Raw genomic sequence first — 27500 nt, 5'->3', positions numbered from 1 at the left:
GATTTTATATATGGTTTCCAAGAAAGATTGGAAGTAAGAGTTAACCCTAGAAGACAAAGTGTGGATGACTCATCGAGTATTTTACCGTTCATAAATATAAGAAGATCTAAAGCATTGTGATAACGATTGGCTGAAAAAATTGAGTTATATCTAAACTGAAGTTCACCAGCCACTGTAAGCCCCATGCTGTAGCAGAAGTGAGATCCTTTTTAAGCTCAAATGCCTCCTCCAAGCAATCAGAGAGTGTTGGCTTATTATGACAAGAATAAATGGTAGTATCATCACCAAACAATGCCACCTTAGACGTGCAAATATTTTGACGATCGTTAATGTAAATTAAAAAGAGTATAGGGTCAAGGAAAGAACCTTGAGGAACCCTTGAAGTTACAGAATAAGAAGAAGAGTGCTGTCTATTGAGGACATCTTTATACTACAATTGGAAAGGAAAAATTCAATAATCTTGAAGATGTTACCTGATACACCGTAAGAAGAAAGCTTATGAAGAAGACCAGCATGCCAAACTTTATCAAAAGCTTTAAAATGTCAAGAGCAATGGCCTTAACCTCTCCACCTATATCTAATGCACAATAAAACCTAACTTTTACTGTTAGCAAATCAACTGTAGAACAAGAAGATTGAAATCCATATTGATGATCAGACAGTAAGTTATTAGATTCAAGATTAAGTGTTTGTTAATCAAAGATTCAAAAACCTTGTTTTTTATAGGAAGAAGACTAATGGGACGGTAGTTAGATGAATCAGATTGCTCTCCAGAATTTTTGAAAATACCATAATTCCATAATTCGCGAGCTAACCAAAGAAAAAAGATAAAGTCTCTGACTGAAGGTCCTAGTTTGCCAACATAAAAGGATGTATGGTAAAGGGGAGTTGAGGCTATAGTGTCCCTATATGCACACACATGCCACCCTTTTTACACTGGCCTTGAGTAAGGCTGGCTTGTATTTTAGACAACCTCATTTTTGAGTCTGCAAAAAACGGGTTTTAGCAGTGCCATCGCCAATAGGTTGGAGGCCCCCTCAAAAATCTGTCATTAGGGCACCAAAATCTCAAAACTTTTTCTGCAAGGTATTACTAAATGAAAAAGGACCTTAAATTTGCAAAAGGACTTTTTCCCAAACTTGCTGGCCTTCACCCCCTCCCTCCCTCCTTAATTGGGGATGTGAGGTAGCCTAGCCTCAGCTCTAGGTTTCAGGTTTACTATTTCAGGTTAATATTTTAATATTACTCATCTTGCACAATATTACTCATCTTCAATAATACTATTTCAATATTACTCATCTTGCGTAAGACTAGTTTTTTACAGACATACTAAAGAGGGGTGGCTGAATTAGCTAACTAACATTGCTTAATTATAAAAAATATTTTTTAGTTACAAATGTCTTGACAAGCGCATCGTTGAATACCGTAACTTATTAATAAGTCACGGTATTTAACAAATTTGTTTTACTAACAATATCATTTATTAACAATATTGTAAATGCGTTATTACTTTGTCAAGACTATTGTAACTAAAAAAGTCTTTTTTTAATAAACTAAACCACAAGCAATCTAATTATTTATTTTATAACCTTTAGGATGCAACCAATCTGCAGCCATATTCACATCACTCCGTTAAGCTAACGGAGGATTTGAGTGCCTGATAAGAAAAAAACTCTTAGGGGTTGGTTATAAAACCAAGGAAAGTTAATGTTATTCAAATCCCTCCGTTAAGGCTTCGTATTTTTAACCACTCAAATAGTTTTTCAATCAAAATTCCTCCGTTAACCAGCTTCGTAAACTAGTTTTTGTATTGTTTTTCTTATCACACCTAAACATTGCGATGCAAACAGACAATGATTTTGTTTAATTGGTTAGTCACAGCCAGCGATTTTTTAAATAATGGTTGCTGAGTAATTCTTTCAATTTAATTAAAACACGCTACAAAACGAAAAATTTTAAGAGTTTATATCTAATTAACACTTAGATTTATTTTTTTAAATTTTATATTTATGTCTCTTCACTTTTATGGATTCCACATTTTCTTATAAATGTTTTCTTCGATTTTTGCAAATAGATAAAAATGTTAAAACTGAGTAATTTTATTGTGAGACATTTCGAGAAATTGCAACTTTCTTTATTGTACCAAAGTTGAGGTTTTATTTTTGTGTTTAAACTACATATTAACTCTAAAATGAGTTATGTCACTGTGTACCTTGTGCTGTATTCTTTCTCTTTATGAAATCAACAACTAATTATTCAAAAATTATTGTACTTTTAAAATGAACTTTTCTAAGAGCTAAAATGAATCTTTAGTAGGGAACATACAAGAATGTTATTCAACTTTTTAATTAAAATATTTTAATATTCTCTAAAAACCTAATAAGAAGAAAAAATTACCAATATTTCAAATACATCTAAAAAATAATTCTTAAACAATATTTAATATAAAGTGCTGCACAAAATAAAACATGGATATTTGTGTAAAGAATTGCGCCCAAATTTTTTTGTCATTACTATCCTAGAGTTTCAAAATTGGCAACAGTTAAGATAATAAATAAATAAATATATATATATATATATATATATATATATATATATATATATATATATATATATATATATATATATATATATATATATATATAATACGCGGTAGTGGTGTAGTGGTAAAGCGCTCGCTTTATAAGCGATAGGTTCCGAGTTCGATCCCCACCACGTCCCTGGTAGTACCGCGCTCAACTTGTTTCTCGGCAAAGTGGCATTGTTCGTCGAGGTTCGTGTTTCAGAGTTATAGAGTTGAGAGAGGGTTATAACCACTATTAAGTAGCCTCCTCATCTGTAGTGGCCTTCTCAGCCTTGGGGAGGTGAATAACAAAAAAAAAAAAAAAAAAAAAAAAAAAAAAAATATATATATATATATATATATATATATATATATATATATATATATATATATATATATATATATATATACCATCTTCTGTATTTGATGATATTGTCATGTGCACCATAACCAAAGATCTCTAAAATTTACTTGACTTATGCTTTAGACATACTTTGAAACATGATATAATTTTAATCATTGTTTCTATATATATATATATATATATATATATATATATATATATATATATATATATATATATATATATATATATATATATATATATATATATATAATATATATATGTATATATATATATATATATATATATGTATATATATATATATATATCTGTGTGTGTACCATTTAAAAACATTGTTCTTAAATGGTACACACACAGATATATATATATATACATATATATATATATATATATATATATATATATATATATATATATATATATATATATATATATATATATATATGCAGACATATATGTATATATATATATATATATAAATATATACACACACACAGATATATATATATATATATATATATATATATATATATATATATATATATATATATATATATATATATATATATATATATATATACATATATAGATATATATGTAGAGATAATATATACTGATTGGAAGAAAACCAAATTGGCATAAAAAAACAACATTTTAAAGCCTAAATAGCGTCAATATTGCTATAACGAACTAAACAACAATTATTCGGCAACTATTTGAACAGCAGTGTTTATTAAATGTTTTTGTTATTGAACAAAATTTTTGGAAAAACTAAAATGCGCCTCTTTACCAATGTTTAAAGGCAATAAAAAAAACTATGAAAAGTGGAAAGTTTCAATCTGCGCATGTATTGATCAAGCTCAGAGACAGCTGAGTATAAACTACTTCAGTTATGTCAATAATTATATGGAGAGGTATTAAAAGCAATTGAAGAACTTGGGCATTTGTCTATGAAGCTGCGGAAGAAAGACTTAGTGGAAAAGGAGAAAAGTACTTATATACCTGGATGAACTGAACAACTTTAAACCTATGATGGAAAATAATCTAAGAGATGTAGAGAAGTTTGCGGATTTGTTAGATGTGGCAGTAACAAACTTAAAAGAAACAAATAGAACAGAAGAACTTGGCAATGGGACATTGTACCATCAAATGCAAAAAAAAGTTCCAGAGATGATGTTAATAAGATGCAAATGATGGGTGTATGAGAACAGACTAAATGAAAATGTTGAATCTCTTAAACAGTTTATTTTTGAAGAAGCAGATTTTCAAATTCAGCAAAGGAAACTCTACATGGTTTAAAAAAAAATATTGGTAACAAAGCATATGAAGGAAATTTGTATTTTGGTAACAGTGATCAAAAAAAAGAAAATAAATTGAATACAGAAATGTTACTCTTTGCAAAAATGATCATAAAATATGGGAGTGTCCAACGTTTCAAAATCAAAATATTAAAGAAAGAGACAGCTAAGAAAAAGAAACTCTGCTTCAGATGTTTGAATTCTAACCATTCTTTAAAAGAATGCTGGAACACAAGAATTTGTAGGATTGACGGCTGTACAGATAATGATAACTGTTTGCTTCACAAAAAAAGACATCTAAATGGAACATTTTCTGAAGACTCAAAGAAAAATGACGCAATAATAGAAAATTCTCACACATTGAACATCAAATTACATTCAAAACAAGTTATGAACTGCATATCACGTAGAATGGTGCCTGTTATTTTTTGTAATAAAAATAAAAAAGTTGCAGTATATGTATTGCTTAATAATGGAGGTACCAAAACATATTTAAATTCTGACGTAGCAGCTGAGTTGTCACTGCAAGGTAAAACTGAAAAGGTAACTGTAAACATGATAAATGGAAAAATTGGTTCTTTCGAAACGATGCTGATGGAATTCCAATTGGAATCATTGAATAGAAAAACAAAAATTACAATGGAGGTTTTTACAATTAATAATGAAACTGGAAACTTAAAAGCAGTTAATTAAGCAAGTTTGTATAAAAGTTGGAAACATCTAAGAAAAATCGAATTCCCAAATATTGGACTAAAACCAAAAATTGACATTCCAACCAGTGTGGATTAACGGATGATGCGAAAGTTATTGGACAAATCTGAATTTAATTATTTAAGCATAATAATTTGTTTTTGTGGTTTTATGCATCAGCCTAAACATTCTACAAAATAAAAACTTAATTAGTTGAAACACAATTATTTAAAATGAGGTTAAATGCAGCTGAACAATAATCTTTTTGAAAGATTATTGTTCTGCTGCATTTCATTGCAGATCATTGATGACGAAAAATACTTTTATATTGCAGAGGAAAACATGCCTGGAAATTCTGGATACTACAGAAAGAACAAAAAATTATAAAACTCCAAAAAATTTATAATTGTGGATAGCCATATTTGACCACGATATGTCTGAGCCATTGTTTTGCACTTCCAAGGTTGTAGTAACAAATTCATCAATCTATATTGATGAATGTTTAGAAAAACAACTTCTTTCATTCATTCACAAGTATCATGGAGACTTTAACTATTTATTTTGGTCAGATTTAGCAAGTTCTCATTATTCTAAAGATTCTGTAAGTTGGATGAACCAATATGTCTATACTGTTGATAAAGAATCCAATCTCCATAATGTGCCTCAACCATGACCAATTGAAAATTTTTGGGGACATTTGATACAGAAGGTTTATGAAGGAGATTGCCAAGCTTTAACAAAAAAACAATTAAGGAAGTAAAAGGCGGATTTAATGAACCAATAACTCAACTCATGCTGCTTGGATGGACAAATTATATAAATCAGGAAAGCAAGATGAAGGAAGCAAACTCCAAAGAACTGACGTTAAAGGAAAAAAACTAGATGAATATGAGTTTTTGGAGCTATTAGGAACGGTCACAGTAAAAGGATGAGACTTAATTAAATGACAAGCAACACAGGAATGAATTTTAGTAGATGGCACAAGAGATGCTAGCTCTTTAGGGCAGTAACCATTATAGTAAAAAAGAGAAAGAGAAGCAACATTATGATAATGTGATAATGGTTGGAGGTTGGCTGCAAGAGCAGGTCCAACTATGTTTACAATGCAATTTTACACCTTATTTAAAAGAGACAGGGTATTATTGGAAGATCCACCCAATAATACCCTTTCTCAATTTTTAAATTAAAGTACATGTGTGTTTGCTTTTATACGTAAATAAACGCATAATATTATATAGATGCGGAAGTATTATAACATGTACTAGCATACATGAATGCTCATAATAGTGCGTGCATTATAATCAAATGCAAAATTATCTTATTTCATAATAACATGTATTTTAAAATATAATAAGTGTGTTAAAAAATTTTTACAATTAAGGCATAAATCATATAAATTTGATATAATATATATTTTAGCTTACTTGTTATTAAAGTAAACTTATTTATTTACGCTTGTTTTGGTTGGATACCTTTTTTTATTTTTATCGATATAATAGAAAATTCCTCCAATAGCAATTTTAACTGTATATTAGAGTAGGGCTAAATATTTGCTGGGAGGCTGAATAATCGCAAATTTCATAAGTGCAAAGTGTTGCAAAAACTGGCATCTGTGTGAATTGGCATAAGTTTGAGGAACAAATTTGTAAACAAATACATAAGTGCAAATTGGTATTAGTGTAAACTGGTATAAGTGCAGAGCAGTTACCAAAGACTGGCATAAGTGCAAACTGGTATACAAGCGAATGGGTATAAGTGTGCCAAATAAATTTGCAAACATTGGCATAAATGCAAGCTAGCATAAGTGCAAACCAGTTACAGAAACTGGCAAGTTTTTGTAACTGGTTTGCACTTATGGAAAAAGTTTGCAAATTCTTTTAGTGCACTTATGCTAATTCGCACTTATGCCAGTTTACACTTATGCTAGTTTTTGTAACTGCTTTGCACTTATGTCAGTTCGTGCTTGTGCCAGTTTGCACTTATGCCAATGTTTGCAAATTTGTTTGGCGCACTTATGCCTATTTTGGCATATGCTAGTTCGCATTTTTGCCAGTTTTTGAAATGCTTTACACTTATGTCAGTTCACAGTTATGCAAGTTAGCACATACATCAGTTCGCCCTTATGTCATTCGCACTTATGAAACTTGCGCTTATTGAGTTGTCCCATTTTTCTGATAACTAAATTTACTCCTGCCGTTAACCAAACATAGGCATAAGAATACGAGTTAATTTTACGACTAGCGTTAAAAACTGCCGTTTTACTTTTCACCAGCCAATAGCTTATTGCAGGGTTTAACAGAGAGATGTGAATACAGCTACTGGACATTTTGATACATAGTTATTTAAAACTCTAAACGCATTTAAAATACGAAGAAAAAATTAATTTTTTTAAATTACATTACTTCTAAAATGTTTTTCGATTTTACTTTTTGAAGTGTAACCTGTGGAGACTTAACATAACGTTAAAAAGGTCTATGTTTCAGACATATTTTAGTTACATTTCAAATCTAGATTTAGTTGTTACATCTCAATTGGTTAAAACTTTTAAAAGTTAAAAAAAAAAAAATTCAGATGTAAGATTTCTTTAACTTTATCTTTTTTTTAGTGACGGAGTAACCAATTGAGACAAAGCTATTTTACAATAAAAATAAAATGAAAGATGAAAATTAGCAATACTAAAAAAAATTTGATATTATCAAGTTAATTTACTTAATACTTAATTAAAATTTAGACAATGTTACCTTGTTGCCAATTAACTGATTGCGACGTATGTAACTTTTAAGTGTTATAGGGGTATATTTATCTTTATTTTTTTTCTTTGTATTATTATATATGTATATATAACTTAGTTAATTTTAAAGTATTTAATACATTTTAAATTCAAAAAAAAAGTCATATTTAAAATTGTTTCAGTTGAAAAAGCTAATCTAGTTTGTAAAGATCATTATGTAAAACATTTTTTGCAGGTTTAAAAACAGCAATGCGTTTCAGAACCTATTATTTCTTAGCCTTCAGTTAAAACTTAATTTGCTTGAGAAGAATTTATGTTTACTAATTTTCTTAAAAGCATACGTCTTTTTGATGCCAAATTATTTGTTTATTTGTCCATATATTAATGTCACAATCTTGTGCATTTTAAGAAATTGTATTATTTCTGTAGATTGTTTCTCTGAATATCTCTCATATCTCACTTTAAATAAGTCAATTTTAAAAACGTATACTTTAAGTATTTGCAAAAGCAATTTTTATTGTTATCATCAATGAATTTCCTGTTATTGGTGTTTTGAATTCAAATTGGAAATTTAATATATTTAAAAAGTGATATAAAAATATCAACTAAATAAAATAAACTAAACATGAGAAAGATCACCAGGTTTTTCTCAGCTGACTCTCTGGTTAAGAAAACAACTAAATTAAGTGCAAAATTAAGAGATGAAATCAAAAATACAATGCCTGATTTATCTTCTGCAAACAATTATACTAACTACAACTTGCTAAGGTGCTGGACATTAGAGCAAGAATTAGAGTTTTTTTTAAAAACGAGTGGCTCTGTTTTTGAAAAAAAGCACAGCTACACTATCTGCCAAAAAGTGGCAAAACACTTGGCATAGAAACTAAAATGGGAAAAAAAATGTCCCAAGAATGGTCCAGTAATGAAACCTCTGACTATGGTGAAGATAGAAAGCAACAGTTGAGTTTGCTATATGAGAATGTATTTGATCACAAAGAATCTGCTGAACATTAACCTGCCTTTAAAATGTTAAAAGAAGTTAAAAAAGAAATTCTTGCAAACAATATTTTAAAGTCTTTAACACGTGAGAAAATTGCAACAGCAAACATTTTTAAAACTGCATAAAAAGTTGCGAAAGGAAATTAGTTCTTTAATAACTTTGAAATGGAAATTGAACATCAAAAAAATAACAAAGTTGAAATGAACAGTGCTGTTAGGATGCAAAAGTGATGTTGTCAAATTACTCACTGATAAGTTTCCTTCTATTATATTTTGGAGTTGCGTTTATCATAGACTAGAATTATCAGTAGTTGATACTATTTGGAAAAATTATGAAGTGTGGTATACTATTATAAAGAAGCAATGGTTGATTTTATATGGAAAATAAGTAAATAAAATGCTCATGAAGGTTTAAAAAAAATACATTAGCAATTTTTAATGGATCTAGAATTGATGTATGATGCTCTCCAAGAACTATAGAAATTGAGTTTTGAATTCCAAAAGCACAACATTGATCTGTAAAAAGTAAACTTAAAAACTAAAGCACTTCTTCAATTATTTGAAGAAAGAAGAAAAAAATGGTGGTCCCAATTATAGATTTGTCTCAGTTTCAGCACTGAATCTCTACTTTCATGGAGTTTTACTCCACAATAGCAATTCTTAAACAGATTTGTCAAATAGTTATTCATATGCTTTTTATATAAAACTTAAAGAGTCAATTGAGAAAAGATTGCTTGCTGATAAAGATGCTGAGTTAGCTAAATGGGTTTGCATCTTAGACCCAAAACTAGGGCCATAAAATATTATAACTTAGGTGACGTTTAAAAAAATTCAAAAAAGAAATCTATCAATAAGACTGCAATTAAATAAAAAAAAAATGATTCATGAATTCCGTAATTACCTTGTAGAAAATACGTACCCTTAAAATATAGTTTATTTGGTACATTTGGGTATTCTACAAACTATCCTTAATTCCTTAAGTGAATGCGAACAAGTATTTTTACAGATTATTCTTATCATAACACCAACAAGGGCTTCATTAATGACTAAAATAGTTTCCATGCTGTTAATCATCAAATTGTGGGACCACTGCTAACAAGTTTCAATCCTAATAAGTTGATTTGATATTACTTAGAAAAAAACATTTAGCTGTATACACTAAAGACAAGGAAAGGAAACAAGATAATTTGTCTGGTAAAAATTTGAAAAAACTCAGGGATTTGTTTAAGAAGATTGTTATTTTGTATAGTTTGCATTACATATACAGTGCTGTGACCTATCACCCCACTCACCCCAACCACCATAAAAAAAACAAAAAAACACTTGTCATTATATAAAAATGAATAAAAAGATTCTTACATTCAAAAATAGCTACTTATGTTTGTTGCCCTCTAATTGGAAATTATGCGAGGGTAGCCTAGTCACGGCTATATATAATTACAAAATCTATTTACAAGTTTAGGTGCTAATTTTTGCTTCACATTTTACATAAAGAAAAGTACAGGTGAGTTCTGGCACCTTTTTTTCAACAAAAGAAGTGGTCTATATATATACATATACACCGTCATACAGGGCTACTTGGACCCAAATTTGATACATGTTTGAAGTTTGCGGTCTCTATCATATTTATGTCAATGTAAAAAAAACTTTTTGCTAACTCATGGACTTATGAATTAGTAATGACAATTGTAGAGTAAAAATTATTTGGGTTGAGTTTGGTTCCCCCCTTTTTTCAGGGAATTTTTCTTTTATTTGGAACCTATTGTGTAAAAATCCCTGCTCCTTTTGAAGCTTCTGACAAGTCTCCCGGATAGCTAATGTCTTCTTATAAAGGCTTTTATCCATTTGACACCTGTTTGATTTTCATTGAAACATTGAATATCACTCCCTAATTGATCTAGATAGGATTTCACAATAATTTGAAGATCAAATGAGGTCAGTTGGTAGCCAAAAGTTGAATCTTTATTTAAGAGATTACAAAATGACTGTTCTTCATCAGGCAAGAAGACAGCTGGATGCCCTGCATGGTTTTTTGTGATAGTAAAGCGTCGTTTTCGAAGAGATCTTTTTATGCTGGAACGACTGATTTTAAAAAAAAATTGTTGACTCATAGCTCGACATTCAATATTAATACAGGCTTGCTCTAAGTTTTGATCGGTCTTTGTAAGCTCTAGATCCTAATTATCTGTTATTCTTTCTTTTTTTTTTTTAAACACATTCTGGTAGAACCAGTTATGATAGCACGAAGTATACGCAAAAAGGTTTATAACAATAGCTTTAACCAACCATCAACATTTATTGGGTATACATTTTATAATCTAACAAATATTAAAAACATGGTTAAAATAACAGATATATCAACTCTTTCTAAATATATTATTACACTTTGGGGTTTAATGTTAATGGAAAACAAATTTAATCATTATCAAACATAAGCTACTACAACAACATTTGGGTTCAAGTAGCCCCAATTATGAACTTCAAACATAAATACAATTTTTTTTATCAAAATAATAAAAATAAAAAACAATTATAATTGCTACATTTTGTAGCAACTGATACTCCTTTTAAGAAATGTTGTCAAATAATTTTTATCTTTTTTGGTTATACTTTACAATAAATTTCTACCATTACCACAGTAATGATAGAAATTTATTTAAAAAATATTTTTTTAATCACTTCTTGCAAAAAAAATGTAACCTTTTCATTTTTTAATGTTACTTGACTTGTGTAAGTGTATAATTAACTTATTTACTTTTGTACCAAATAATTCTATAAAAAAGAAACAAATAAATAAACATTTTATTTTTTTCGGTTCAAGTAACCTCAGGTTGCTCAAGTAGCATGACGGAATATATATATGTAGAAGATGTAAAAACATTATATATAAACCTATTTCTAATAATGTATGCGTAATATAGTAGATATAAATTCAGTTGAAACATTGTTTTAATATTTCCAAAATATTAAAACAATGTTTCAACATGTTTTTTTATCTAGCGTTATTGCTGAGCTGAAAAATATTCTCTATTCATCAATCAATGAAAAAGCAAGCAAAATATTTTAGATTGGTTCATAGTTATAAAAAGCAAAAATTTTTATATATTTTTAATTTTTGAAATCATTGGTTTTTATTCTTCTGTTAATGAAATCTTTTGAATAATGCAATTAAATTAGAGGAGAAATATGTAACCATTAAAAACAAAGACAAAGGGTAATTCCATGTCAAAAAATTTTATACGTCATAGGGTTTATAAAAAATAGGAAAATCTGAAATTTGAAACCTCCAACTCCTTACAGTTCTTGAGTTATTCAGGATTCAATTTTCTTATTTATGCTGACAATTTTCTTATTTAAACATTTTTTGCAAAACACTTTTTTGTTGTTAAATAGCAATATTTTATGAACCAAATGAGATATATTCCTGAAATTTTTTACATTGATAATCTTCCACATGGCGGATAAATAGTTCAAATTGAAATTTATAATCTGCTTCTCTTACATCTTTTTTGGTTATAATTCCAATCCACCAAAAATTGTCAATCTTGCATGCTACATAATCTATATGATTATTGAATGCTTTTTATATTATATTATATTACACAAAATACAAACATCTTATTAACATCTAAAATCTGTCCATTCATTGTTTTTATTAAGCTGGCTTGTGCAGTTATTCGTTTTACTTTGCCCCATCACAATACCTTCACAAGCAGATTTACAATGGCTTGTGACAAAAAAATCCCGTTCAGCATCAATATCAAAGTCTTCTTTGTGATGGCAAAGAATAATGAAGTTTTTATATTGTGCTGCAAATCCATCAGTGGAGTATTAAATATTACTAAATTGTAGAATGTTTGCTTTAGTGTAATTGATAAAGAGCTGTTGTATTTTATAAACAAAGTATACATCATGCTCAAAATCATCACAAAGAAAGCAAAATGACTTAGGTATCAGATTACCATTTGATTTATAATATATAATAATAGGATGAAGTGTACATTTTAGTTTATTCCAGTGTTAACTTAGCACCTCATCCTGAACAATAAATTAAAATTTTGCTGCACCCAATATTATACACTCATTGTGATTTAATAACTCTTTACTGTCTTAAACTTGGCCTGAATTTTAGCTATGAGTGAATGAGATGTTAGTTTATCTATTTTATTACATGTAAGGTCAATAACATCTTCAATATTGATATCTTCATTGATCAGTGCAGTTCTATCTGTACCTTGCCATTGGTTTGTTGTTTTTTTTTATCACTGCTTTCAAATTTTACTGTTAGGAATTGTTTTAAACCAGTAATACCAGGACATGGTAGACATCCATTTAACATAAACTCTGGATTAACCCAATTGAAAACAATTATTTCCATTAAATCTCTATAGTCTTTGTTAATATAAGAGCACCAGTTTACAACTTAACATTCTGATGATAGATACAGACACAAACACTGTGAGTGCCAGATAAGTTTGTGGTTACACACCATATTTGGCTTTGGAAAAACATTCAAATTAAACATCCAATATTTAAATTAGAGTGTTCAGATTTAAATCCTACATTGAAGTTCTTTTAAATTAATCAACATTAGTATTTTTTGCATGTGTTGCCTGTACCATATACTGACAAAATCTTTTTTACCAGGCATCATTCATGTGTACTTTTTACTTTGATAAAAGCTATAAACAAGATAAATGGTTTCATGGGAAAGCGACTTTCCTTTTTTTGATGATGTTTTATACAAAATATTTTTTTAGCTTTTTAAGCCTCTTGTATAAGGTAAATAGATACATTAAAAAATTCTGCAGATTTTGGGAGTGACAATGATTCTGGAATTGATGTCAATATCTGCATTTTTGCAGAGCGTGCTGTCACATTTTTTAGTTGGTCTTTTTGTTCATTTAAAAGTGAGTTTAGATTGTCAATTTTATTGTTATCAACTGAAGAAGTTAGTGGTGTACGAGATGGTATCAATCTAATCATAGAATCAATACTAAAAACTTTTACAAAAAATGTCTTTTATAAATGCATTTGGATTACAGCCTAGTAAAGTTTTTATACTTGAAAAAATGTTGATCTTTTACAAAAAAAAAATTAGCTTTGATAAATAAAAATACTAACTATAATTATTGATCGATAAGGCCTCCAAAAAACTTAAAAGAAAACTTTTTAACAAAACAAAACTTTCAATTTTGGATAAATATTAAATTCGGAAAATATAACTAATATTATTTTTTGTGAGGAGGTGGTGGAGGGAGGGGGGGGGGGAGGAGGGAGAAAGAAGGAAGACTGATTGCCCCTCCCCCTCCCAATAAAAGACTATAACAATAACTTTTTACAACATAAAATTAAAATGTAGCTAGTTTTGTCATAAATAAGATAAATTATAATAAATTTAAAATATTTTTAGCAGCATTAAGAAAAGTTGAAATACGCAGTAATATATTTTTATTAATAGTGATGTTTAATACCTATATCGTAAGTTATAACAATGCCTGAAAAAAAAATTATCAAGGTGACATCGTCATTTTGATTGTTGAAATACCCCAAAATATATGCCTTTATTATCAAATTTACATGTAATCAAGGTGGTCAAAAAAATTTAAAATTTGTATCTGGCATGTGGAAGATAGTCTATGTACAAAATTTCAGAATGGTATCTCATTTGGTTCATAAAATATTGCTATTTAACAACAAAAAAGTGTTTTGCAAAAAATGCTGAGTCAGCATAAATAAGAAAATCGAATCCTGAATATCTCAAGAACCATATGGAGGTTCCAAATTTCAGATTTTCCTAAATTTTATAAACCCTATAACATATAAAAAAATTAGCAAAATCTAAAAAATGGTGTGACATTAGCCTCCTGATTTGAGATGGAATTACCCTAAACTAATAAATAAACAAGTCCAAAACTCATTGTTGTTTAATAATAAGCAGCCTTGGATTAAAAAGACCATTGGTTTGTTTGATGTTGCTATGGGTACTTTTGACAATGCAGAGGTATATGAGTTGGTGGAAATTTTTCTTCTTTTTCAGCTTTCCCAGCATTTTAGCAAAACAGATTTCGGCTTATACTGAAATGATGGGTTAGTGGTTTTTAAAAATACTTGTGGCCATCTCATGGATACAATAAAAAACACAAATTTTTAAAAATAAAAAACACTCTATCTTTATACAATGTAACATAAAGGTTTTAAACTTTCTTAACCTGACACTTAACCTTAATGACTAATCTTTAAGACCATTTCGTAAACCAAATAATGAACTAAAATATATACATGTTGATTCCATCATTCTCCTAGAGTTTTAAAGCAACTTCCTCCTTCTGTAGAGTTAAGGCTGTCAGCTAATTAACCTAATGAAGCTATTTTTCAAACTCTGCTGATATGTATTAAAATGCATTTAAAAAGTCTCGTTTCAAATATAAATTTAATTATATTCCAAAACTTATCCAATATCTATCGAAAAACTGTAAGCGCAATCAAATCTTTTTAATCCCCCATATAGTAAAAATGTTTCTATCAAAATTGGTTAACTTTTTTTAGATTTAATAGACAAACACTTATATGCTGGCTATTAAACGCAACAAGAATTGAATAGAAATACTCTAAAGGTGAGTTAATGTTGTATGCCAAACATGAAATTAATCGTTACCTCTCATAACCTTTATATAATGAAAACGACACTTCAGATTACAATAAACATAGCAATTGTATTATTAAAATTAACAGTGCCTTGTAAATTGAAAAATTTGTTTCTCCAAGCAGCGGCCTTATTTGTCAAGGTTTGTATTTAAGAGTTATAGAGTTGAAAGAGGGTTATAACCTCAATAAAGTAGCCTTCTCGTCTGTACTGGTCTTTTTGGCCTTGGGGTGTTTAATTAACAAAAAAATAAAATAAGTAAATAACATAGTGTAACAAGCCACTCTACACCCACGCACACTGGATGGAAACGAAAAAGTGTATTTTGGAGATAGTGAAACCACATTCAAACTTAGATACACTAACTACGCAAAATCTTTTAATACCAAAAAATATAAAAATGATGCAACCTATGTCTATACGAAAAGTATGTCATGATATCTTACACCAATGATAACTTATTAAATAAGAGTATCTAAATATAATATGTGTAAAATATCATTTTACATATATATATATATATATATATATATATATATATATATATATATATATATATATATATATATATATATATCAATATATATATATATATATATATATATATATATATATATATATATATATATATATATATATATATATATATATATGTATATATATATGTAAAATGATATTTTGTATTTGCAAATAAAATACAAAAGCTCTTGTACTTTTAAGAGTGCTCAATAATAAATAGAGTATATTTAAATTATCTATATTTATATTATTGTAGAGAATTATGCATATATTCAAATTTATAAACAAAAAAAACAACTAATAATAGTTTCATTTTTAGTAATAGTCTCATGCTTAAAGGCAATCATCAGCCATATAATACAAATCAAGAAACAAAAAACCTGTTTAACTATAATGGTACAGTGGTGTGTGCTCTGTCATCATAACAACAAACAACAAAACGAAAAAAGAAAAATTTAAAAACGGCTGAATAATCATTTTTTAAGCTTATCTCAAAAACTATGAATGGAAAACTAGCAATTTTTATGTGTTACCGAAAATTCACAAATCTAATGCAATAGAAAATTTTATAAAAGAATCTAATAATGAATATATTGAATGTTTATGCCCCGATGATCTGATTGGAAGACTAATAGTTGGAGGTTCTTTTTCCCTTTCTAAAATAAAAGCTTCCAAAAATCTGATTGGTATATCATCATGTAATTTACTTATCCAAAATTTAATTGCTTGTAAACCTAGTTCATGAGAAATACTAGTATAAAGATTAGAAATATCAACACTGTAAAGTAGTATTTTGGTACTCCATGTTGTTAACAAGTTCACTAAGGCCCAGCGCCTCAGTGAGCTCGTTGAAAAAATCTAATCACCTCTTGTACCAAAATTAACAACATATATATCAAAGATGATTGGCATTTCATTAGAGTACTACCTAACAATATGGAGTGCCAAAATACTACTTTATACAGTGTTGATATTTCTAATCTTTATACTAGTATTTCTCATGAACTAGGTTTACAAGCAATTAAATTTTGGATAAGTAAATTACGTGATGATATACCAATCAGATTTTCGGAAGCTTTTATTTTAGAAAGCGTGAATTTTATTTTAAAGAACAATAATTTTACTTTCAATAATGAGTTTTTCAATCAACTGATTGGAACAACTATGGGAACAAAGATGGCTCCACCATATGTTTGTTTAGTAGTAGGATATCTTGAAGAAGTGAAATTATTTCCTAAATTTTTACCAATTTTTTTCAATAAAATTCAATTCGAGAATATTCAAAACAATTTCAAAAGATACATGGATGATGGTTTTGTTGCTTTATTAAAATCAATTTATGTTAATTTGCTGTTAAAGTGTCTCAACTCTTTACAGCCCGATATCAAATATACAGAAGAACAATCTAAAATTTCATTTAGGAATATCGCACAGTATCAATTTTTAAACTTTTTAGATATAACAGTTATTCTACATGATATTCTACAAACTCCCATGACTATCTAAATTACAAAAGCCATCACCCTAAACACACAAAGGACAATATACCTTTTACATTAGCTATACGAATCATTTGTTTTGTATCTAATCCAAAAAAAATGGAAATCAGACTTCAACAACATTTTTTGGAAATCAGACTTCAACAACATTCAACTTCAAAACATTTTTTAGTTCGATGCAATTACCCAGTAAAATCATTAATAATGGAATCTTTAAAGCTCAACTACAGGGACCAGCACCTCAAAAAAGAGAAAAGAACAAAATTATACCTTTTGTAACTACAAATTTTGCAAATATTAATTTTGAAAATTTGTTAACTACTCTACATGTTATTTGGAAACTACCTAGACAATAATTTAAAATCAGTTTTTGAAAAGACTTCTATTGTACTATCTCAAATATATATATATATATATATATATATATATATATATATATATATATATATATATATATATATATATATATATATATATATATATATATATATATATATATATATATATATTTATGCGTGTGTGTATATATATTTATCTGTGTGTGTATAGGAAAACTATACATATTGTGTACCTTTTAAAGTTATTAAAAATAAATTTTAGTAATATAAATAATCTTAAAAGTTTTTAAACACTTTAGTAACTGTTGTATAAACTGCAATTTGTCAGTGGTTTGAATATCAGTACACATCAAATAAAATCAAGAATACGCGATTGAAATTTATTGATAAATTACAACTGTTATAAAAAGTTTGTTAAAATATTTAAAATAGACTTAAAAATATATTAAATAATGAACTTACCATAATCCTTATAATACCGCATATATGTCTATTCCACATTGATTGTTGGTATATTTATTTGTTTTATTTCAATAATTTTAGTAAGTGGTGGAAAATAAAAACCTTTAACATCATTGCTTTAAGTAAATAATTAATGTTTACTACTTTATATTTTCTTTTTGTAAAATTGTAATCTTCCATAAAAAAAAACTGAGGCGAGCTAATTAGTTTTTTTCTTCAATAAGTATCTATAAAATTTTTATTAAGTTTGTGTTCAGACCATTTGCACATTACCAGGACCCTCGCCCCATTAATTAATTTTAAAGAAAATAAAACTTTTAATGTTATATCATTTTTCCAATAAGAAAGAAAGTTGTATCTTATTTTGGGTGTTTAATGCGCAAACTAAATTATTAACCTAAGCACACTAATAACGTAAGTACCTCTATGACATATGTGTAACAAATTTCTTCCGATGTTTTGATTTTTTTTAGAATTGTTAAGCTTTTTTTAAAACTCTCTTCCTTTCATTTGTTATAGCATATAATATCTTTATATATGTTTTAAAAAGAATCAAATTTGTTTCATTTTGCATTTTAGAAAATGGGAAAATAATGGAAAAAAAACAAACTAAACATACTAGCAAAAGGTTTTGAACTTGCGCAACTTACCTCTTAGTTAGTAGCCAAAGTGGTAAGCTTAGTGAGCTTACCACTTCCGCTACTAAAGCATAGTTTGTTTTTAATTTTAACACTATTTAATAAACAAAAGACTTTATAAAACTTTATAAAACGACAAAAAATATAAACCAAAATTGGGAATATAATGCTGCAATGCTGTTTTCATGTAAAAGTAAATCTGTGAAAATTTGATATGATTTTTAAAATTACATAATTTGAAGTTTATATAAGTTAGACATTTGTATACATTTTCATTCACATTTTCATATAAAAAAAAGTGCTGCCACACTTGGTTGCCATTAACTCGGCTTTAATGGCCCCCATGAGTTCTAAGCAAACTTGTACAAGCTAGCAACAACAGCAGCAACTTTAAGTTCAATAATAATATATTATAGGATTATTTAAAAAATTTTAAAAACATTATTTAAAAGATAAAAATATAAATCATTACTTGTCCACATTTCTTTTCTTGAAATTTATAACAACATTTTGGGTTAAGATTAGAATTCCCATCAATAAATGTTAAACCAATCCACAGTTGCATCACAATTTCAAAGTATTCTTCAGCACTGTTATAAACACCGCTGGATTTATCACTGGGTACATTCATTACAGGTAACAAAGCAGGTTGAAAATACTTTACATTAGCAAGCCAAGATATATTAACATTTTGCCATGATGAACTTTCTGCTGCTATCTCAACCAAATTTGTTGAACTTTGTACTGACTTTAATGTTTCTTTTATAGCCCACGGTTTATCTAAGCTATCCATAGTTTCTAAAATAGATTTAATGATCTCAAAATGGTCTCGTAAATCAGCGCTTAAAACACTAATTGTTGAACTCAAAATGGTTTTAAGCTCTTTTTTCACAATTTCTTTTTCTTCTTTCCATTGAATTGCAAGTAGCTTCTATAAATAGAACATTAACCAAGGTTATTCCAACTTAGTATGGAATGCAAGTAGTGCATGCTAAGTGTATGCACGACAAATTGTGCCACATTCATTTGAAATAGCAAACAAATGTTGTTAAATTTATTTTTGAACAAAATTATAAAAAAATAATCAGTGATGCAGACATACAGCTATAACTAATCCAAAACTCAAATTGACATTCAAGACTAAGTGTTTGATCAAATCAAAGTAATAAAAAAAAAAAAAAAAAAAAAGGTCAAGACAAGGATCTTCAAAACAAAATTAGTTGTGGTAACTATAGGGATAAAACTAAAAATTAATTTGCATAGTTAACTTGAAAGTTTTCCAGGACAGCTAAAGCTTTTTTGATTTATTTAAATATTTCCAAAAAAAAAACAGTATTTTACTTAAACTTTTTACAAACTTTAACTGACAAATTTTAGTCTGCTGAAAATTTCAAGTTAATAAAAAATATTGTGTTGATGTTTATTGAAAATGATATTTTTAATAATGCAAATATTATTCAATTAAATAAACAAGGTAGAAACTAACAACAAAGCACTATTTCCATATAAATTCTGGGCCCTTCACTGGCATGTGCAGTTGTTTAAAAAATATGATAAATCACAACTTACAGCTAGAATTAGCAACCTAGCAAATTAAAATAAATTTCTATCAAATAATAATTCATTAACTATAGAACCAGACAGAATGTCATATGAATCCCACTGAAAAGACATAACCATATGTTTATTTCGTGAGTAATATGTAACTATATATATGTATTGATATCATAACTAAATAAATAGTTTCACTAAATTTAAATTTTATATATGATACCAAAGTCATCACATCATCAATTATTTATAAAAACCATTATATATATATACTACAAAAATTGAAGAAAATGCAGTAGATGATCAAATTTAACTGGTTAAAAACATACAAAAAGGTATATAAACAGCAGAAAGAAAATCATTTTTATTTTGAAAGTGAAAGCACCAAACCTCTTCTGTAAAAGAGAATAACCTCAAATAGTTATCAGTTACACTATCTGTAGCTTCTGACCAAACAGACAAAGTTGAAATAAAAACATAGGATAAAGCTATTTCACTCCTAATAAACAATGACCCAATACCAAAATTATTAAAGAAGCATGAAATTTATCAGAACAATGTTTTGCTAAAAATTTATCAGGGCTATGTTTTGGTAGATCAAATCAATTAGTAAACTATTGATGAAAGCCTCAAATATTAAAGGTGTATAATAGTATATACATTAATAAAAGCTTCACTGATTATCCATTATTCCACCAAGATTTCCTAATTTGATTACAATTATAAACATCCGTAATACATGTAGTCTAAAAGATACTAGTATAAAATATAATATTATTTAGTAAATTCACCATCCCATAGCTATAAGGAAAGGGGACAATTTTGACCATAGTAGTCAAGAAATTACTAAATTTTATGCATTTTTATTTGAAACTCTTTTAATGCCAAACCCAAAACTTTGAAGCAATAACCCTGGTAAGGGATAAGTTTTGGAGTTAGAGTAATTAGAAATCTAATTATGAGAGATAACTTCCTTCACCAACAAATATCACCAAACTTTTTTCATGGTTTGGTCAAATTTTAAAAGGATTTTTATATAGTTATATTTTATATATGTACTTGTTGTATATTTTTGATGATTAAACATATTTATCTTTTCTTTTTTTTTCTTTTCTTTTGATTTTTTAAAAGCTTAGTAAAAGCACTGATAATTTTTAAAATTTGGTAAATGTATAAATAATATAATTGATAACTTAGGAAAATCAGTGCTTTAAATATAATCGAAATTAATCTAAACTAACATAATTACTAAAAAAAAAAAAAACAAATATAAAAAAATTGATTTTTTTTTAGCACTTACTTAATATTGTAGTGGTAAAAAAATATTTGTTTCATGAATAATTGAATTATTATTTAACTATTCTCTTCTTCTGTTATCAGGTTTTGAATCCTTTTTTAAGAAAATGGTTAAACTTGAACTTTTTTTAACCATAAAAATGTAAAAATTGATTAAAATTGCAATAAAAATGTAAAAATTAATTAAAATTGCTATAAAAATGTAAAAATTGATTAAAATTGCTTTAAAAATTGCTATAAAAAATTGCTATAAAAAATTGCTATATAAAATCAATTTTATGCAAAATGACAAAATGTAATTTAACTTGAACAAAAACACATCTTGGCATTATAACTACTAATAACCGGTTTAAAATTCCAGAGCATCAGTTTATCAGTGATAATAGAGTAAATAAAATTTTTGGGGAAGTTTTTGTATATGTAAAAAAATAATATTACTTATTTTCGAAGATCCAACCTTAAATCCAATTTTATTAATGCCCTTTGGCCGGAAATGACTATTTGATCAAATCATTTAAAAAACAACTCGAATAGATAATTATTCATGAGCACTAAGTAATTAGTGCTGAAATTAATTGCTTGCTTATATATTATTGAAAAAAGCAATCAACTAAAAATCATAACTCATAAAAATAACAACTTATTTAAGTATTTAATCTGTTAAGTAAAATATTTCATAAACCATTGTTAAATGAACATAAGAGTATGTCATACATAAAATTTTCAAAAAAAAAATTGGGGATTAATTTTGTCATTATAAAAAAATGTTAATTTTTTTTAGCGTCTTATAAAAAAGAATCCACAAATTGCAATTTACCTAATTCAGTTTTAAGGGCTAAAAAATTAGCACACACAATTACTATTAGAGTTCAGAAGCAGAGAAAGCTATATGAATTTAATTTAAGTGAAACATATATACAACCTAACAAAAGTAAAGTTATTAGAAAAACTAATTGCAAATTTTGATGCCATTTCTTTTGTTACATATTGGATAAACCAGGTTGTGCAGGTTTGCAAAATTGCAGGTTAGCAACAGAAACAAGGGCAAGAAAAAAGAAACAATAATGGTGCTTCTGCATTTAAACAAGGCATATGAACTCTACATTAATTATTTAGTTATGCATATACTAGAGCTCTGCGAATTAGCAGTATTTGATTTGCATACCGAATCAAATCTTGAATCAAATTACTATTTTAAAAAAATTCAAAAAGTTTAAGCTTTTTATCTTTATATTCTTACGAATTACAACTACACAATTAGAATGTTATCTTAATAAGCTCTTTTTGTTTCTTTTCTCCCAAACTAAATGCTCTGCATGTTGCTTGGAAAGACGTAATACCCTTTCCAAGCAACAAGCGTACAGCAAGAAAAATGTCTTTACTAAACTCAAACCTGATTTCCAACTGTGTAGTAAGAACATTAACAAATTTTCTTATCCCTTATTTATTAATTGAGCAAAGAATTTTTCAAATAAATTTTTCAAAATTGTAATGCATGAATAAACTAAAATAATGCTCATGCTTTTTTCCACACTTAAAATAGTAATGGCTTCAGATACTGCATTTAAAATAGGAGTGAGAGTTATCAATAATTGCAATTGCATTTCAGGCTGTTCAATCAATGATGAGTGAAAAAATCCAACTATTTTATAAGCTTCAGTAATTAATGTCAAAAGAATTGGTTGGCTATGGATAGCTGATTTCATACAAAGTTGGAGTTTATGAGCACTGCAGTCTTGCCAATCGATTCCAAGAAGTTTAAGTGCACATGACATACTAGGATTAGCGTCAGTGTGTGGACAATGATGGATCTAGCATTTTTTGGAGTTCAAGAAAGCTAACTTTCAGACATGGAACAAAACCTAAACATTTGTGTGTTTATACTTATGTCAAATAATTGTGCTTTGCAAAAGGTTGCGGCGATTGGAGGCTGGGAACAAAATGCTTTAAAATTGTATCCCCTCCTCCAACCTAAAAGTTTGGGCAACAAGTTGATAAAATATTTTTTGTACTTAACTAAACTTATATTTATTGATAAACTTTCTGATACATGTTAATATTTAACAACTTTTTAACGCTGTATGTATGAAAAGAAACAACAATAAAAAACAAAGAAATGATTCAAAAAACTTGATTCATTTTTTCTGAATCAAATCTTGAATTAAAGCACCAATAAATTTAAAAATCAAATTGATTTGCAGGGCCCTAGCTAATACATAACATATAGCATAGTATGTTAAATTTGGAATTTATCAGAAGTTCAGTGGAACAAATGTTTTCTTATATATATATCATGTTTTAAACGGTACAAAACACCACATTTTGAATAGATTTTGAAACAATATCCCTAACTTTGACTGTTTGACCTTTCAAAAGAAAAATAAATTTAAACTAATGATAAGCCCTATCAACTACAGAACACTTCATTTTAATTATAAACCACATATGTATGCTCAAGCCACAAATTAAAAATAACTTTTAGCTTTTTCAAAATATCACCTTATAAGCCTTGTTGACTTATGTAATGTAAAGTTGTATGTAATGTAAAAAAAAATGTTATGTAATGTAAAAAAAAAAATTTGTATGGAAATACATGTTGATCAAAAACATTTTTTTTGTTTAGTCTCTCTTCATATGAGTTTATAATTTACTATGCTTATCAGACCCAGTCATTGATTTTTTATTTTATATTAAATCACAGTTATAGTTTAGTCAATTTCTTTGGGAACCATCCAGTTATAAAACCTAAAAGCTGCTCTTTTGGTTGGTTTGTTCAAACCTTTTGAAGATGTATAATGGGTCAAATAGCTACTATGTAGTTTTCCTAATTTATAAAACCTATGTTTTCCTTTCTATTCTTTGATAAAGTCTTTTAGTAGTTGGATCTTTGATCAAAACCAAAGTAGAAGTGTTTTCCTACTTACCTATATACCCTTTATAGTTTTTGCCTACCTACATATATACCCTTAATAGTAATTTCTATTACATATATACCCTTAATAGTAACTTCTATGACATATATACCCTTAATAGTAATCAACCCATAATAATATCTACATATATACTCTTAAAATGTACTTCAATAATTAAATCAATGATCAAAATCAAAGTAGAAGTTTTTTTTCCATCTATAGGTTTTTTTACATCTATACCCATAATAGGTTCTTCAGTAATTAATTTTTCTGAGGAAACCCTATTTTTAGTTATAAATTGTTCTCTGACACTCCAAAAGATTTTATAATTACACAAATAAACCATTTTTGGAGTCAATCCATCAGATTTAATCAAATCTTCAATATTTTCTATTTGAATGTGTAAATTATTATGACTTTTATTGGAATTTTTCCTTATTTTACAAAGATGCAAAAGTTGTTATTTTTCTTTATCCTGCCTAAACATGCTTTTTTCCTGTCTTTTTGTTTTTTATTTTGTCAACTTGATAATTTTGGTAGTCTGGTTTTTCTCCAACTTTGTCTCTTTGAGATTTGAGCCATATTTAATCAAGTTTCGGCACCTTAGTATCTGAAGATCAAATGCAAAAAATATGAATTACAGCTATTAAACTAAAACAATTTTATACCTCCCTACATGGAGCATTTTCATTAACACAAAGTAATATGTTAATCAACCTTTTTGTTTTATCCAACAGTTTGTCCATCTTACCTTGCCAGAATTTGAAAATTTTAGACATAGATGACATCACTTACAAAAATTATCAAATTTAAACTTTTCTAAAATTTTTTGTTCGAAACAATTTAAATTGTAAGATTTCCAATCAATTGGGCATTGAAGACTCAGATATCAAAATTGTCAAAATAAAACAATTATTGCGAATAAGTGTACCTTTTCTTAGTACATCTTTCCTGGTAAAAGCTAGAGTTTCTAGCCAACCTTTTTCTACTACAAAGTATTAAATCAAATCATTTGTAGAGAAACCTCTAGTCATTTTAATTTTGAACTCTCCATAACACAATATTTTATTTTGTTTATTATTTGCAATAAAACAAAAACTATTATATCGAAAGTCACTAGTAAAATATGTCAAACTACTTTTTATTTATTATAGACTTTTAATCAACTTCACTACTAATTCTAAACAAATACAAATTACTAATTGTGCTCTATGATTCTACGGTTGGAAGTGGGCTCGGTTAATTAAAAATATGAAAAAAACAATTTCATTAAAGTTTTGCCATAAATATGTTGTTTCTATCTTTTTTTTTACATCTTTCACGTTGATTTAAAAAAAAAAAAATCTTTTTAGATAAATCTTGATTAGCATACCCCAAACCATAATAAAATCACTCCTTAATTATCATTTTCAAAAAAAAAAAAATGTACCCTAATAAGCAGACTAATTAAACTTTATTAATCCTACAAGAGATTTATTCAAATAAAAAAAAAAGATTATTCAATTTTTATCAATTTTGAAACAGAAGTAAGGTTAATAATTAAATTAACCACTTATCATAAATGCACTTGAAAAATATTTTCCATTACCAATTTACTTCAGAAAGCATATGATCCAAAAATAAAACAAATTTAGTTTAAATTTTGTTTAAAATAATGAACCAATTAACAACTTCTACCCTGTCAAATCAGTACAATTAAAGTTACTTAGTACGCTAAAAACAAACTCTACAAGTAATAATAACATGCTAGTGATGACAATATTTAAAACAGAAAGCAGCCAATCATATTTAACGACCAATCCTACTAAAAACCCAACAAAAGATAACACTTTAAATAAAGTAATAATTCTTCAACAGACAAATAACGCTGACATAAACTAAATAACAAATAACTTGACCAATAAAATTAGTTTTAACATGATATAGAATGCAAAGTTGTTGACTTCATAAAACGCAATTTGTGCTCAGGGCAATAATTTTTAACAAGATTTAATATATATGTACACAAATATTATTGTTTAAAATAATCAATTGTTACCTTAACCATGTTATGAACCATTTCTACTTTGCTCAATATTTCATTTGAACCTTTGCTTCCTAATAAATAATTTTTAACCGCTGTTTGGATTTGCTCAATTGGAGGATAAGCATCTTGAATAACTGAGATTGAAACTTTATTTAAAGCTCCTAACATCACTTCTAAATGTTGTGTTGAGAGTTGATTAATGATTTCCCAACATTTCAACCAAAAACTTGATGCTGATGCAATTTTATCTTTAATTTGAGAATGCGAAATATTAGGACGTCCAATCAACTTGAGTAAAATTTCACATTTTTCTAGTATTTTTGATGATGACTTGTTAATAATTGAGGGTTCCTAAAAAAAAATTAATAATTAGTATAATTAAGTAGCTACTGCAGATTACTATTAAGTAGCTATCCGCAAATTGAGGTCTGAACTGTTCTTAAACACTTTGCTAATTTTGATTTATAATACGATGACTTTATTCCAGAAATTTGTCTATGTGTGTGTGTGTATATATATATATATTATTTAAATGAATAAGAAACATGCTGAAAACGTACCAAAATAGCAGGCAGCTGGGGGCTTCAGTACATACATCAAATGACTAAATAGGTAGAATATTCAAGGAGTGCTACTACATCAACTAAGGGTTTGTGGCAGCAATCTTCTGTTTTATAATTCAACATTTTTTTCTTCTTTTTTTAAAAAAGCCTTATGGAATAAAGTAACCAAAAAATGTCAACAAATTATATCTATATATACATATAGTATATATACAATAGTATCTTTCAAATTAACTCAGGATTTATATATATATATTTATGTATATACATATATTTATATACATATATATAAATATATATATATATATATATAAATATATATATATATATATAAATATATATATATATATAAATATATATATATATATATATATATATATATATATATATATACATATATATATA

General features: G+C 27.3%; 1 protein-coding gene across 1 annotated transcript in view; it reads right to left on the bottom strand.

Moving 5' to 3' along the window:
- The window catches only part of LOC136084825 (uncharacterized), a 154678-nt gene that overhangs the window by 98324 nt on the left and 28854 nt on the right, over positions 1-27500 (bottom strand). Inside the window, exons 5-6 of the mRNA XM_065805871.1 lie at positions 26545-26883; positions 19220-19678 (exon numbers count right to left, since the gene is read on the bottom strand). Coding sequence (XP_065661943.1) covers positions 19220-19678; positions 26545-26883 — 798 coding nt within the window. The remainder of the gene's footprint in view (positions 1-19219; positions 19679-26544; positions 26884-27500) is intronic.

The sequence above is a fragment of the Hydra vulgaris genome, chromosome 09 (assembly GCF_038396675.1).
Source record: "Hydra vulgaris chromosome 09, alternate assembly HydraT2T_AEP".
Classification (NCBI taxonomy): Eukaryota; Metazoa; Cnidaria; class Hydrozoa; order Anthoathecata; family Hydridae; genus Hydra; species Hydra vulgaris.
The sequence above is the reverse complement of the archived record's forward strand: the minus strand, read 5'-3'. Positions and strand labels throughout refer to the sequence as shown.